Source organism: Rhopilema esculentum, chromosome 5, assembly GCF_057945365.1.
Source record: "Rhopilema esculentum isolate cy_ngs chromosome 5, ASM5794536v1, whole genome shotgun sequence".
NCBI classification, from domain to species: Eukaryota; Metazoa; Cnidaria; class Scyphozoa; order Rhizostomeae; family Rhizostomatidae; genus Rhopilema; species Rhopilema esculentum.
Window position 1 is genome coordinate 3,033,845 of NC_142819.1, and position 13,824 is coordinate 3,047,668.

The following is a 13,824-nucleotide window of genomic DNA, read 5'->3' on the forward strand; positions in this document are numbered from 1 at the left end:
GCTCGACCGTCCTTGTAAGTTCTATTTATCTATTTAGTTTAGTTGTATATATATTGTATCTACCCAGCTTCTGAAGGTATTATGAGAACACTGAGGAGCTTCCCTATCAAGCAGTGTCCTGGTCCTACCTATCGATGTGAACACACCTCGTGATTCCTACGTCTGGAATTGCAGAGAGCTGGCGGCCCTACTCACTCCAAATGAAAATTTGGGCATGTTAGGGAATCGAGCCCTAAACCCTCAGATCTTTGGTCCTTGACCCTAGGCACTGAACTATCAGGTCACTTTCGTCCTTGATTCTTATGCGGTTATAGATACGGCTAATATCGGTCGATGTAAAAGTAGGCAACATCAGTAACAGTAGTAAGAAAATATTCAATATTTGAATGTTTCACACAACACATCAACAGAGAGTATCTTGCAGACTAATGTATATATCTGCCGTGTATAGATATATATTCCTAATAGGTGCTCAGGTTCCTTCGGTTAATTGTTATCGGGGAGTTAAAGGCAATCTGTCTCGTTGTGGATTGGTTAACGAGAACAATAGCTGGAACAATAGCCTAAACAGGATTCCAGCGCTCCGCCATACTTTTTACAATGCGATAAATTAAAGGGGGACTGGAAACAATAAAAATCCCTTTGTTCTTATAATCAATCAACGTCGTGACAGATTGCCTTTAAAAGCGTCCACCAGAACTGCTATGAACATTATTGCACAATGATCCATAGACTATTAGGTGTCGCTAGCTAAGGGAGGGCTATGACTTAATGGTTTTTCATTTAGCATGTGCTAATTAATGTTTATGCACTTGCTTTGCTAAACATCTTGGTATCTGATTTTTGCAGAATTCTACCTTCAAGAGCCAAATATGGATGCCAGAGTGCTGATCCAAACGATCCTCTTCACAACCTTTGCCTTCACTGCAACTGTTGGAAATCTTCTGGTAGCTCTTTCAATTATTTATATGAAACACAGACGAGGAACTGGACATTTCTTTATTTTAAGTTTGACATTGTCCGACTTGTACTGCGGTTTACTAATAATGCCGTTAAGTACGACCGAACTGCATGCTGGAGCAACAGTAACAACCACACCCTACTGGTGCAAAATGACTGCTGGCTTGGCACTGACGGCCATTTTGGGAACGGCGTGGAACCTTGTGTTAGTCAGCATAGACAGATTTGTCTCTATAAGAAAGCCATTGTATTACCAAGTGTGGATGACTCCCAAAGTCGTCATCACGTCAATTGTCTCGTTATGGGTTGTCGTTGTCATCTGGGCCTTCATGCCTCTAATGGGTTGGTCCAAAAGCATAGATTACCAAAGAAGCTCGCTCACTCTTTGCGTTTGGCCTATGATCCTAGATAACAATTACTTCACCATCACTTTAGTCTTGGTATTCATTGCCGTTTTCCTTGTTGCGATTCTTCAAGGGATTATCTTTGCCATTGCAAGGAAACAAGCCAGATCTGTTCGTGACAAGAGCAGTATTTCTAAAGACGAAAAGAGTAGAATGCGATTCGCAAGAATGCAAAGAAAAATAACTCGTGTCATTGGAATCATCGTCGGGTTCTTCATGTTAACATATTTACCATGGATGTGTATCTTAGCATATAATATGTGGTCGAGAGCTGTAGTTGGCCAAATTAGCATACTCATCGCGCTATGTCTGATCTACTTCAACTCGGTGGCAAACCCTTGGATCTACACGTTCTCTGATCGTCGGATTCTGACTGAAATAAAGAGCCTTCTGCGATGTCACAGGAGGCCTGAGCAGCAAATGCCAAGCTCCGAAATTAAGCAACGGTCATCTTTCAAAGAAGCAACGTAGCCAAAACTGTCAAGCAAACGACTGCTTCGATGTCTCTTTATATCAAAATGACAATATAATATTCTTTTTGTATATAGCTTAATACTTGTATTTTCATGTTATTGCCTAAACCCACTAGATATGCTAAGAGGGTGTTTTTTGAGTGTTCCTGTTTTGGATTCACAGGGCTTATCAACTCATTACATCTGATACTGTAATTCTTATTAAAAATTTTTCATTTTGGAATTCTTGTTTTGGATCCAATTCTTAACTTGTTGGTTAGTAGGGCTCTTCAAATGCAACGTGTCTATTAAAATTGCAGTTGCATGCAAAACTTGCTGATGGAATGCTGACATAAACTTGGCTGATTTGTGATTTGATTGGTTTAGACTTAGCTACAAGTGCGTTAATTTGATTGATCCGAGCTACGTGCATTTTTGAAGAATGCTACTCGTATAGACATCCAGACACTCTGCCTTTATGAAATCTAGGTGTTCTATGTAAGGGGGCTAACTACTAAACTGGTGCCAATTTTCACGATATATATCAGAAACAAATCACTGCTACAGAAGAGAGAAAATGAATTCTATACTCTGTGTTAGTACGTTACAGACTGTCAGCGAAGTTCGCAACAGAAGTTCGCAAACCCTATCCCCCCCCCCCCCGCCTTCTAGCCAGGGAACAGCCTTATTCAAAAAGAGGACTATTTTCAAACCGGAACTTTTTTGAGGGGGCCTTATTGAAGCATAGGATATATTTTAAAAAACAACTAGATTAGTCATCCAAAAAACTGGATAAAAAATGAGCTGTAAAATAAAACAAAATTGGAAGTTGTGAACAACTGGCTGCTTTTTAAATCTAAAAGCATAAGGGCAAGGGGCCTTGTTTCCGGGAGAGGCTTTAATCATATCCCCGAGCACCTTTACTATAGAAGAGTCCCCCCCTGTGGGTGGTTCTTCAATTTACCCGATTAGGAAACAACGGCGCCACCCTTGGAGCCAGGAATTCTTTTGTTTCCAGATAATTTTTCCAAATTATCTTTATTCTGGCACCGTGTTGCAGAAAATTGTCCCAATTGTTTGATTATGTTGCTATGAATGATACCTTGATACCAGGCTATGCTTATTGTGTAGTAGTAAGTCCGTTGTCTGTATTGATTGGTCTTCTTGGGTCTGGAACAATAAAAGGTTATCGATGGCAAATGCCAAATTTGAATACAAGACCACCAAGCAAACGACAATCTGTGACTTTTGCTAATTTATTATCATTTAATAATTATCATCTGTGATTTCTCAGACTGCTGTCGCAGCGACCACACATCGATACACCTTTGCTGGCATCATCCCTGGACGCATCCAGGTATAAAAGAGCATACTGATCATATGCCCCGACCGAAATGCTCTACCTTATGGATTGGTTTAGGAGCATGGATTGGCTGGGGATATATAATATATTCATAATATATATATTTATTTATATACCAGATTGCGTTTTCTATTCCGACGTGACAGTGCTCGATGTGCAAAAGCACAGAGCAATAGATATAATGAAATAGAATATAGACTAGAAATGAGACATGTTCTCTGTTACTCCGAGTTTCGTGCTTGCGCACTCATTAGACAGACTATAATATTATCCTGCACGGAATTCGCTACGAATTTTTTTCAAAAGTGTTTATAGAATGTTTTTTCATAATTATGACATAAAATAAGTATTTATGACATAAATCAAGCAAATTTACCATGCTTTGATTGGTTATTAGCTGCTGCGAAATATTTCGCCGCATTCTATTTCGAACTCTTTTCGAAATCAAAAATCAAAACTGCGCCCCCCTCGATAAATTCATTAGCGTTTTAGCTGCGACCTTCGCCTCATAAAAATCAACTCGTGTTTTTGTAAAACTTTTCAATGGAAGACTTCTGTTTTGGGGTTGCGTAAACGTCTTTTCATATTTTGGCTAACGAGGGGTCATAGGGTCTGGTTTTTCCAGTATGTCATAATAAAATATTCTCTTCTCACAAGAATGAAAAGACATCCATTAATGGTGAAACTCTTGGAGACAGCGAGGGCGGTCTTCTGATTCCAATCTTATATTGATGCATAGCAACAACAATAAACAAAGATCTAAAAAGTGCGATGCAGTCAAAAATGATAAAATTGCGGGGCAATAATGAATTGAGTTATTATAAATCAATAAATGATTGCTAACTAAAGTCAAACACTTCCGTGTCAAGTATTGGCAGCTCCTTCAACACATTAGAGGACAGGTCAGGTCTACAGAAAAAGTTAGGGAGCAAGCTCAGCAATACCATTCATTAACCATATCATTACTCTTTTCTTAAAAAGAATAAAATTCATTCGGTGAGGATCAGGGACGGATTTACCAGGGGATGTGGAGGGTGCGACATCCACCCTAATTTTTTGTGTTCTCCAGTAATTTTTGATACTTTCTTCATTTTCTTATTATCTTATCTTAAAAAAGACTGAATTTTAAAAATAGGCGTTTCCATCAGTTTCTAGTGACCTGAAGGGTATGGAACAGAGTCCTAATTCTTGCATACCCCTAATTCTTGCCCTTAAATCCATCCTTGGTGAAGATACATCACATTTTCCCGATATTTATTCATGGAAAGTATCATCTATAGAGGAACGTGGTACTGAAATGGCACAAAAGGATACGGAATGTATCTGTAACAATAGGATATGGTCTAAAAAATATCATTTGAAAGAAAACGAAGGACTAATTTATCATGACGCTGCGAGGCCGCAATCATGATCAACAACAACAACATCCTAAAGAAAATCAGTAAATCAGCGAAGCTGTTTGTCTGGAGAAAATTTAGTTCGGAGTTTTGGAACCTAACTAGAAAAAAGTTAAAACTGTATTACTGACAGCCTGAAAGAAAATTATGAATGGGGATGAGCAAGATGTCAAAGTAAGGCCTAGACCTACTTCCTGGAAGCAAGAACCGCTTGCAAGTTCGGTTGATGCCAAGCAAAATGTTTCTACCGAAAAGCCCAAATATATCGACGATATGACACTATTTATGGCATGGCACAATTGGTACTTAAGCGAACAAAACAGATTTTTAATGAACCTATGCATTTTTCAAAATTTCCATCAGCAAACTGTGCTGCCACCTCCACCCGCTACAACAGGGCATTGGCAAAGAAGTAACAACTTAGCAGATGCAAGCCAATCGATAAATAACAATGGTAATGAGCTTTGCGTTCTTAAAATGGTTGAACAACCACGATTTCATCGTTCCATACAGATAAAATTATAGAATAGTGCAGGTTCCTATCAGGTTTCTAAGATGGCTTTCGCAAAACATTATAAACAAACAATTTGAAATGAGTAAAACTTTTTCAAATAAAAAGCAGTTTAAGGCAACACCCCCAAACACTGTGAAGACCGCCCTAGCACTACACACTAAATATTAACAAAAATTGAAATATTATATTTTTACAAGTATCCTATTTTACTTTTACATAGTATTATGAATAAATAATACAATTTTTTGTCATATTGGCTTATCAGACAAATTTATCATATTGGAAATGTTCATAAACTTCCAGTATATTTGTTTATATCTTGCAAAGGCTACTGATTATATTGTTTTTCTTTTTTGTAGTTGGGGTATCAGTGAAAGTTTCATCATTTAAAAAACGGATTGCTGCCGAGTTTATTGACTTTCTGTTTCTCCTTCTGGTCAAAATATTTGTTATTACTTATATGTAAGTTCATCATGAAATTTGTTTTCAATATGCATTCCCAATTAAACACAAGTAAGAATTTCCAATAAGGCTAAATTACACTCACACCTTGATAACACTTTATAGGATACAAAAGATAAGTTATTATTAGTCAAAATTAGAATTAACATTAAAATTGGTCAAATTCTTTAATCAATTTGGGAATGTAATTTGATAGCTTCTGCTTGCATATTTCCTTTATTTTGCATATTATATGATAAAGCTTTTGTGCACCATTCTTCCCTCTTTAGAAAGTATTAATGCCACATTTAGAACTTTGTTCACAAAATATTGATTAACTTTGTTGTTTTATTTTTTCAGTTTTGGTGATCAATATATTGATAAATTCCAATATATTTTGGTCATTGATGAAAACACAACAATAGAAGACCTGCAACTGACTTTGCTTCAAGCATTGCTCTTCAGAGTTGTTGCTATAGCATATGAGGTATCAATCAATATACAATATGTGCTTCTGTCTAAGCTCCTTGAAAGGGTTCTGGGGTGTCATATTTAGTAGAGTATAACCTATTTCTGATGCATAACAGACAAAATTTTGTGTCTATGTTCATGTTTCTTAATTGCAAATCAGGTTGTTGTTTTAAGCGCAAAGTTAAACTTTGTAGATGATTTTTTGTCAACAGATGTTGCATCTTTTTAGGGTATTTTTAATCATCATATTCTGAAAAGTAAATATTGATATTTGCCAATGAACAATAGACCAAATATCTCAATTTGCTTCTACCCAAAAACCTTATAAAAGATACACATGATAGTCTCTCCGACAAATTTATGTTGGCCATAAGCTTCTACAATGTAAAAATTAATGACAAAAATCAAAAGATTTTCAGATATCTAGGTGTAGTTTTGTAGTTTTATTGCATATTGTAGCACCTGGCTAGCAAATCTAGCTATACAGTTATGAGTTTCTTTTAAAATGGGGTATAGGCTTTATTATACATGTATCTACTTTGTGCAAGATTTATTCAACTGGCAAAATGTAAGCTGGAGTTATTCTTTGTTAAGGGTTACTGCTTGAGTGGTACTTTGCCATTTTCAAATGGAGGCACTCTGGGAAAACGGATTATTGGAATAGAAGTCATGAAGTGTGAACTTGTTGAAGATATTGATGCTGTTCAGGGACAGGTCAGAGTTATCCCTGGTGGACATCTAGGGGCACTCAGGTAAACAACATATATTCTCCGTGAGCTCTGGAGCATATATTAATAGAGTTAAATTTATTGTTAAGTGGTATTTTGCAATCTGTTTTCCAGTTATCAAATGAATGACTTTCAACCATAAAAAAGTTTTCTGGTTAGTTCTAACAATATGTATTACTAGATCATAAAGTTATGTAATGCTCCAGCATGGCCTTTAAAACATAGTTTTAAGTTTTTCCTTGTCCATGCCGCTTGATAATGAACACCCAACCATATGATGCAGAGCATGGGACATACTTTGTTCGTTTTCAAGGGACTGTTTTTTGGCTTTCATCGTGATCTTTTTTACCAGTAGCATGCCACAAATGATAAGGCCTGGTAAACCTTTATAGAGTAGTGATAAAATCATCTACCTGATATGTATATATTCATATATATATATATATATTATCATGAATGAACTTTGGGCTACAACTAACAGTTGTTTAGCTCTACATACTTAACAATCTTTGCCAAAATTGTTGGACCTTCTTTTTTGAAAAATCCCTCCTACATGTAAATTTTGTTCAATTTTCTGTTTTGATGCTGAAAGTAAAAAATTCACTGAAAGCTGTATGAAGTTATGGCAAAGATTTTAGCTATTGCAAGGGTACTAAAGACTGAGAAATATTTTTCATCAGTCAGGCGAAGTGTCAATATTAAAAAACCTTTTGCAGTTGAGTCACTTGAATCAAATTTTTGCAAAATAAAATCCATTGATTAAATAAAGTTTTTTTATTTTCTGAAAGGTCAATGATCCGCGCCACAATGAAAAATGTGATCATATCGTTATTCTTTCCTATGCTTCTACCTTTGCAAATGATGACAAGCTACAACCGTCTTATCTATGACATTGCAACTGGCACAATTGTGGTTGACAAGGTTTAGTCTGGCAAATGGAAATACAGAAAAGCCATCCAAAATGCAGCCATACTGAAGACACATACCATTTTCAAAGAGCGTCTTTGAAACTAAAAATCCTAGTTTTGATCTTTTTTCAATTACTCATCAGTATGTAAAAAATTATATATATACTCAAAATAATTTATTGTTAAAGCAAAATACAGTTGCATGCTTTTGAGTTGATCTCCATGATGCATTTGAAATTAATTTTTGTGGGCTGAGTCTATGTTTCATAAAATTCTCTCCATTTATTCACAACTTTTATGAGTTTAAATTTGAAATTATGATTACAGTGAGCTTTAAAAAATGTGATACAATGTTTATTTTTGTTCTTTGTTCTCTGATCAAATCCAATATAAAACCTGACTTGTTCATGCAGTTTCAGATTAGGTTTTACCTAATCTTCATGCTATGCCTGTGACTGCATTCCAAGGGATATTCCCTAAAAGTCTTTGGACAAACGCTAACACAATAAAGGAGGGTTCCCTTACAAAATGACTGTGTGTCAGATTTATGCAGCAAAACATACATAAAATGGATCTTCAGCCTGAAAAACCAAATGTGGGTATGTTGGATTGCTTGTAGAGTGGTAAAGAAAACACATAAATGATCTGATATAACCATTTTTGACTTGCCCTTGGTCTGAGGTAGGAATAACAATGGATTGAAGTAAATCAGGGGTTTCAAGTAACCTTACTGTTATGATTCAAATTTGCACACACACACAGATTTATACATTGAAGATCACTGTTTACCAGTCTGCCTTAAAGTGCTTGATGCGGTATTAGCAGAGCTGTACAGGGTTTAGGTGTATAGAACAAGAGAGTTACAAGATGATACTTCGATCTTCACACTAAATGCTTAATGGCATTGCATTAATCATCAAACTCAAGAGTAGCAACTTTAAACTGTCTTGTTTCATACACAAAAAGTGTATATTTATACCTTGTATACATCATCAAAAAGTTTGCTATAATTCTAGCATGAAAACGTTTGGATGACATTAAACATCCATCAACTTCCCCCAGTTACTCTATTTAGCATTTTTAAAATCCAATTATATTGCTTGTAACCACTTAAGAAAGTACAAGTATCAGTCCTTTTCGTTTAGCGCGTGCGATCGCACCCGCACACGCCTGCACACGCGCAAGTTAAATTGCGCGTGCTTTTGACCACACGCGCAAACAGGTGTTTTTGCAGATTTCTGTTAAAGGGCCTCTCCAGCCAAATTTTGCACTTGCATTTTATTGGCAATTTTTATAAAGAAGTTGAGCCTGCTGATCACGAATTCGTTATTTGTTTTTTCGATATTTTTTTACAGTTTGTGAGATATAAGCTCTTGCATTTCGATAATTTAATTGAATTAACCGACAAAAATTTTTGGTTTGGTGACACTGTGACGCAATTTTGACGTCACAGTGTATTTCGGATAGTCTCGCCTCAAACCGAATCGAACGACGGCGATTCGCAAATTGAACACTGCAAGTGATGGTACTTTCAGTTCTGTTCCGCCAGCTTTTAGTTTGAGCATTTCAGACACCAATTCTGAAGCCTTTAGTTGTTCATCGTTTCTGGAGAACAACTGAAGTGACAATTTCGATTAATTATACGCGAGGGAAGAGCTGGAACAGGAACTGGAGCTGGATGCAGTTATCAACGCGTGACCATGACTCCTTCACGCTTCGGTGGAAGATATACGAAATTCATGGCGAACGAGAGCCGCACATTGTGACGTCAGAATGTCACCAAACTGATTCGGCTTTTGTCGTTTTTTTTCTCGGAAAGGTGCAACTTTAAAGCCTTACAACTTCTAAACTAATTGGAATTTTTCAAAAACAATGACTTTGTCATAATACACGCACCAGATGCTAACTTTTAAGTCATTAAAAAAAAATTTTTTTGCTGGAGAGGCCCTTTAACATCAATTTCCCATGGTCTCATGATTGTTTATCCTTTCCCTTGTTACTTGATTCGCACTTTTGACCACAATATGATTTTTCCAATTTTCGGAAGTGATGTTTGGCTTTTGACTGAGTGCTCCATTCAACTTAGCGTCTCGTCTTTCAGCTAAGTCGCCATTAGCATGTTAAGTGTAATAACTGATTTCCTGTCAAAACGTAATTAGGCCCTGAAAGCAAGTAGCTGTTGGAAACAATTTTTACTTGCTCTTGTAACTTTGGAGAGTTACGACGACTTTTAAAAGATGGCTGCTAAGGGCAACAAAATCTGTTATGTATTGATTAATTGAGTTTTGCTCTTGCACGTATTCGAGTGGCTTTTTCCTTTTACCAATTTTATCAGGTTTGTACTTCAAATTTTCTTACAAGTGCGATCGCACGCGCAAATTTGTTTACATGTGCGATTTGCCACACACGCGTAATTTTGCTCACGAAAAGGACTGAAGTATTGTTGAATGAAAGTGATTGTATTGCATGGACATTTTCAAATTTTTTTGTCAGACAGTTTTTTCAATGAAACAAGGGGTTGAACTGAGGAGTGAGGGGCTCTTCAAAAATCCTGAAAAAATTCCTAAACCAGGGGCCCATTCTTTTTCCAACAGGAGAGTACAACAGGTGCAAGGATGGCTCACTTGCTAGAGGCGCTGACTACAGACCCAAGGGTCAGTAGTCTAAACTTTCACCCAGAGTGGGGAGAGTCACCAGCTCTCTGTAATTCCAGGCATAGGAATCACGAGGTGTGGTCACATCGAGAGGAAGGACCAGGAAACTGCTCGATAAGCATGAGCTTCTCAGTGTCCTAAAAACTACCTTCGGATGCTAGGTAGCAACAAATACAAATACAAAGTTTACAGTAAGCAAGTTCTTGATTCTAACTGAGTGACAAACAATATTTAATTCAGCCCTGGCATAAAAAATCAAAGTTAAGTTATATTGGCAGAGAATGCTGTTAATGCTTGTCTTACAACTTCTTAATTAAAATGCAACTTCTTGCTTGGCACCTTTCTTTGCAGACTAAGTATGCCTTAATGAACGCAATATTGCTACATGAACCAAAATACATGTTTTACGATATCATATGTTACATCTATGAAAAACTATTATCTAAAGTGACCACTTTTTAAATAAATAAAATAAAAAGCGATTGTATCAAAGGAAGGTCAAAGATGGTACTTGACAACTCTATTCAGTGATTCTTTAATTTGTCAATATCCCATATGAGCTGTCTTGTTTCATTAATTATATTTTTCAGCTGGTCAGATTGTTTCTGGATACCCTGTAAATTTTTTCGAATATTATAAATCTAATTAGTCAAGAAAGGCAATAAATAAATAAATTCACAGACTAATGATTTCATTAGTTTTGATTACCTTTTCATTTAGTGATAAAAACAAGATATTGATCAGCAAAATTTTGAGGTGCAATGATATGCCCAAATGGGCAGCCAATAGGGGCTAGGGGCCAAATCCACAAGATAAATTCTTAAGACAGCCCCCTTTGGATTGGCCCTTTTTACAAACTACTTGGCAATGCTCTTTACATATTTTGTATCCTTAATTGATTACTTAAAAAACTAAGGCAAGTAGAGCTTTAAAGATATGACAAGGTGACAATGGAAGCTGATATGGTGTCACAGGGAATACAAGGAATGCAGTCTGAAACACATCAAACTTAAGGATGAAAAGTGCCTATTAAATAACCCTAACTGCTAATTATTTTGCTGATTTAAAAAGAATATTTAATAAAAGTGTAGAAGATATGATGTTGGTAAAAGAATTATATAGATAAATTTCTACCTGGTACATATGTGAAATTTGGCTCTCTTGTATGTTGTTTTCATCATAACTTCCAGTAGAGCCATTTTCCTTGAAAACAAGCATTTTTGTTTCAAATGAGAAAAATAATCTTGATAAGTGGTTGGAAAAGGCATTAATTTGAAAACAACTGATCACTTGCACTCATTTTGAAAATGAGAAGTCTGAATTTTTTAAGTTGCACAGTAAAATCCAGGGAAAACAAAAGCCTTGTTATTTAGTAAACACAGTCAAGCAACCTGTTCAGAAGATTGCACTGCTGCAGCTTGATGCTGTAAAGATAGACTATGTAAGATCACATAAATGCCTAGAAGTTACATTGGATGAACACCTGGATTATTCTAATCATATGAGAGATTTATGTAAAAAGCTGAATCATGGAATCTGAATCATCAGGAGTGAAAGTGTTCCTCCCTCGTGAAAGCTTGGTTAACATTGCTATTTCATTCGTGTGAAGCCACCTAGACTACTGTTCACCTCTTTTCCATTAGCTCAGCACAAAGGATTTGGATACCCTTTTGAAACTTCAAAAACAATGTGCTCATGTCATATTTTCTGTTAACAAAAGAATCAATGGCAAGCTGCTCTTCATACAACTAAACTGGCTACCAATCCACCAGAGAACTGAACTGAACACATGTTTGCTCATGTTTAAGGTTATCAATGATATGGCACCTAGGTATTAATCTGATTTAGCAACAAGAGCATCAGACGTACATGAACACCATACACATTCCTCAACCACTCTACAGATCAAGAGGTGAAGGTACCATTTATGTCAAGACATTCAAATTTTATGGAACCAAAGTTTGGAATTCTCTTCCTAAAGAGTTGAGGAATATATCTTCTTCCCCAAATTTTAAATGTAAATGTAAATCTTACTTTATGGACAAATTTAAGGACCAAACTTTTCATAACTATGGTTTTATTGTATAATTAGATTTATTACTATATTATTGTAAATACATCTTATTTTAAGATATTTTGCCACCTTTTATTTGTAAACCAGGCCATCATTTCAAGATCAAACTTGATCAAACAAAACTTCAAACCATTGACAATACATTTCAATTCAATTTTGAGAACATTATCTTTACAAAATATCAAAAAAGTAAATTTTTCATTGAACAGTCTCAAAGCTTTAAAACCCTTGTAAAACTTGCCAAATTCAATCAAAAAATTTTGCAGCAGGTTACTTTCAAACGCCACATGATAAATTTGAATGAATATTGACAAGACATTATTGGCCTTGATTTTAGCAAGAAGTGACAGCCGTTTTTTTAATGAAGACCAAGACATTTGACAAAAACTTTAGAAACAGTCAGGAAAAAATGACAGTTTCAGGCACCCCAGCAGAAACAGAGTATCTCCGAGTTCGCCTTAATGAAATCTCACAGGTTTGTGCAAAAAAAATTTTTTATTGCAAATATAGGACAGGTACTCTTATCATCAGAGCTCAGTTTTTGTATTTTTGCAGTGGTCTATAAAGCTTAAAAATAAAATAAACAGATATTATTTTTGCATTTTTCAATTTCATTACTATCCCTTGATGAACTTTTCATTATTTTCCACCCTAACAGTCATCTGATAAAACATTGATTTAACTTGCTATAGCTATTTGAGTTTTTGTATGCTATAAAAATGTTGCAGCAGTGCTGCCATTTTGTGGCTGGTGGTGCAATACCTTTGCTCACCAAGTGTACATACATCATAGAGATAGGACATACATACATACATATATACACATAATTTTAAAAACCCATGATGATTTCACTGAAGTAACTGGGTGCTGACAAAAGTGCTACGAAATTATATGGCTTTTAACAATTACAGAAACAGACAATGTCAGCTAATATGTATACCTTGATATCAAAAGGGCAATCTGGAAGACAGTCATTATAACATTCAGTCAATTGTGCGAAGAGTGATGTCAATCTTTGCAGTACTTCAGGTGCTGATTTTCGTAGAAGGTTGAGGTCAGTTTGGCTTTTATCCTCTCTCATAAGTACCTGGGGATCTTCAAGTATTTCCAGAACATTTCTATATTCTTCTACAATGCTTCTTATCAGCAACTGACCCTTCAATTGTGCATTTTCTGTTTTCTCACTCATTTTTTGTGTAAAATTCAAAGAGGTGGTAAAATTTTATGCAGCAGCCTCTACTTGAAAACGAGACGACAACAACAGCAACATTTACAACTATTTTTTTGAGAGCACCACTGTTAAAGAATAAAAAGGATTGCTCATTAGAAACAAAATATTTCTAATTTGCGACATTGCTAAGGACAGAGATAATAAGAAGGGGGCATGTGGGTACTAGACTTTACAAAAGGGTGATTCTACAGTTCGAGAGAATGAGCACCGCTGATCATAATTGAAAC

The 13,824-nt window shown here is 35.8% G+C and overlaps 3 protein-coding genes across 4 annotated transcripts in view; 2 read left to right on the forward strand and 1 right to left on the reverse strand.

Moving 5' to 3' along the window:
- LOC135689913 (trace amine-associated receptor 7c) overlaps nucleotides 1–3,509 on the forward strand; it is a 5,156-nt gene extending 1,647 nt beyond the window's left edge. For both annotated transcript variants that reach the window (XM_065207274.2, XM_065207275.2), the window contains exon 2: nucleotides 850–3,509. In XM_065207274.2, coding sequence (XP_065063346.1) covers nucleotides 873–1,835 — 963 coding nt within the window. In that variant the 5' untranslated portion in view covers nucleotides 850–872 and the 3' untranslated portion in view covers nucleotides 1,836–3,509. The remainder of the gene's footprint in view (nucleotides 1–849) is intronic.
- A 1,082-nt stretch (nucleotides 3,510–4,591) lies between these two features.
- On the forward strand, nucleotides 4,592–7,831 carry LOC135689527 (protein FAM8A1). The gene is made up of 5 exons (XM_065206779.2): nucleotides 4,592–5,030; nucleotides 5,450–5,552; nucleotides 5,892–6,018; nucleotides 6,597–6,754; nucleotides 7,519–7,831. The coding sequence occupies exons 1-5, from the start codon at nucleotides 4,724–4,726 to the stop codon at nucleotides 7,655–7,657; spliced, it is 834 nt and encodes a 277-aa protein (XP_065062851.2). The 5' UTR covers nucleotides 4,592–4,723; the 3' UTR covers nucleotides 7,658–7,831.
- On the reverse strand, nucleotides 5,907–13,604 carry LOC148960207 (uncharacterized). The gene is made up of 3 exons (XM_089108501.1): nucleotides 13,307–13,604; nucleotides 11,427–11,495; nucleotides 5,907–10,906 (listed from the first exon to the last, which is right to left on the reverse strand). Exons 1-3 carry the CDS (start codon nucleotides 13,553–13,555, stop codon nucleotides 10,817–10,819), a joined length of 408 nt encoding a protein of 135 aa, XP_088964627.1. The 5' UTR covers nucleotides 13,556–13,604; the 3' UTR covers nucleotides 5,907–10,816.
- Nucleotides 13,605–13,824: the final 220 nt, after the last annotated feature.

Bases quoted from the DNA above. Each gene is read 5' to 3' on its own strand.
- LOC148960207 (XM_089108501.1), bottom strand. From the start codon at position 13,555: ATGAGTGAGAAAACAGAAAATGCACAATTGAAGGGTCAGTTGCTGATA. The intron at 11,496-13,306 runs GTATACATATTA...CTTGTTTTCAAG, and splicing joins ATTGCCCTTTTGATATCAAG to GAAAATGGCTCTACTGGAAG. The intron at 10,907-11,426 runs GTAGAAATTTAT...AAAAATTTACAG, and splicing joins AAATTTCACATATGTACCAG to GGTATCCAGAAACAATCTGA.
- LOC135689527 (XM_065206779.2), top strand. From the start codon at position 4,724: ATGAATGGGGATGAGCAAGATGTCAAAGTAAGGCCTAGACCTACTTCC. The intron at 6,019-6,596 runs GTATCAATCAAT...TTCTTTGTTAAG, and splicing joins TTGTTGCTATAGCATATGAG to GGTTACTGCTTGAGTGGTAC. The intron at 6,755-7,518 runs GTAAACAACATA...ATTTTCTGAAAG, and splicing joins GGACATCTAGGGGCACTCAG to GTCAATGATCCGCGCCACAA.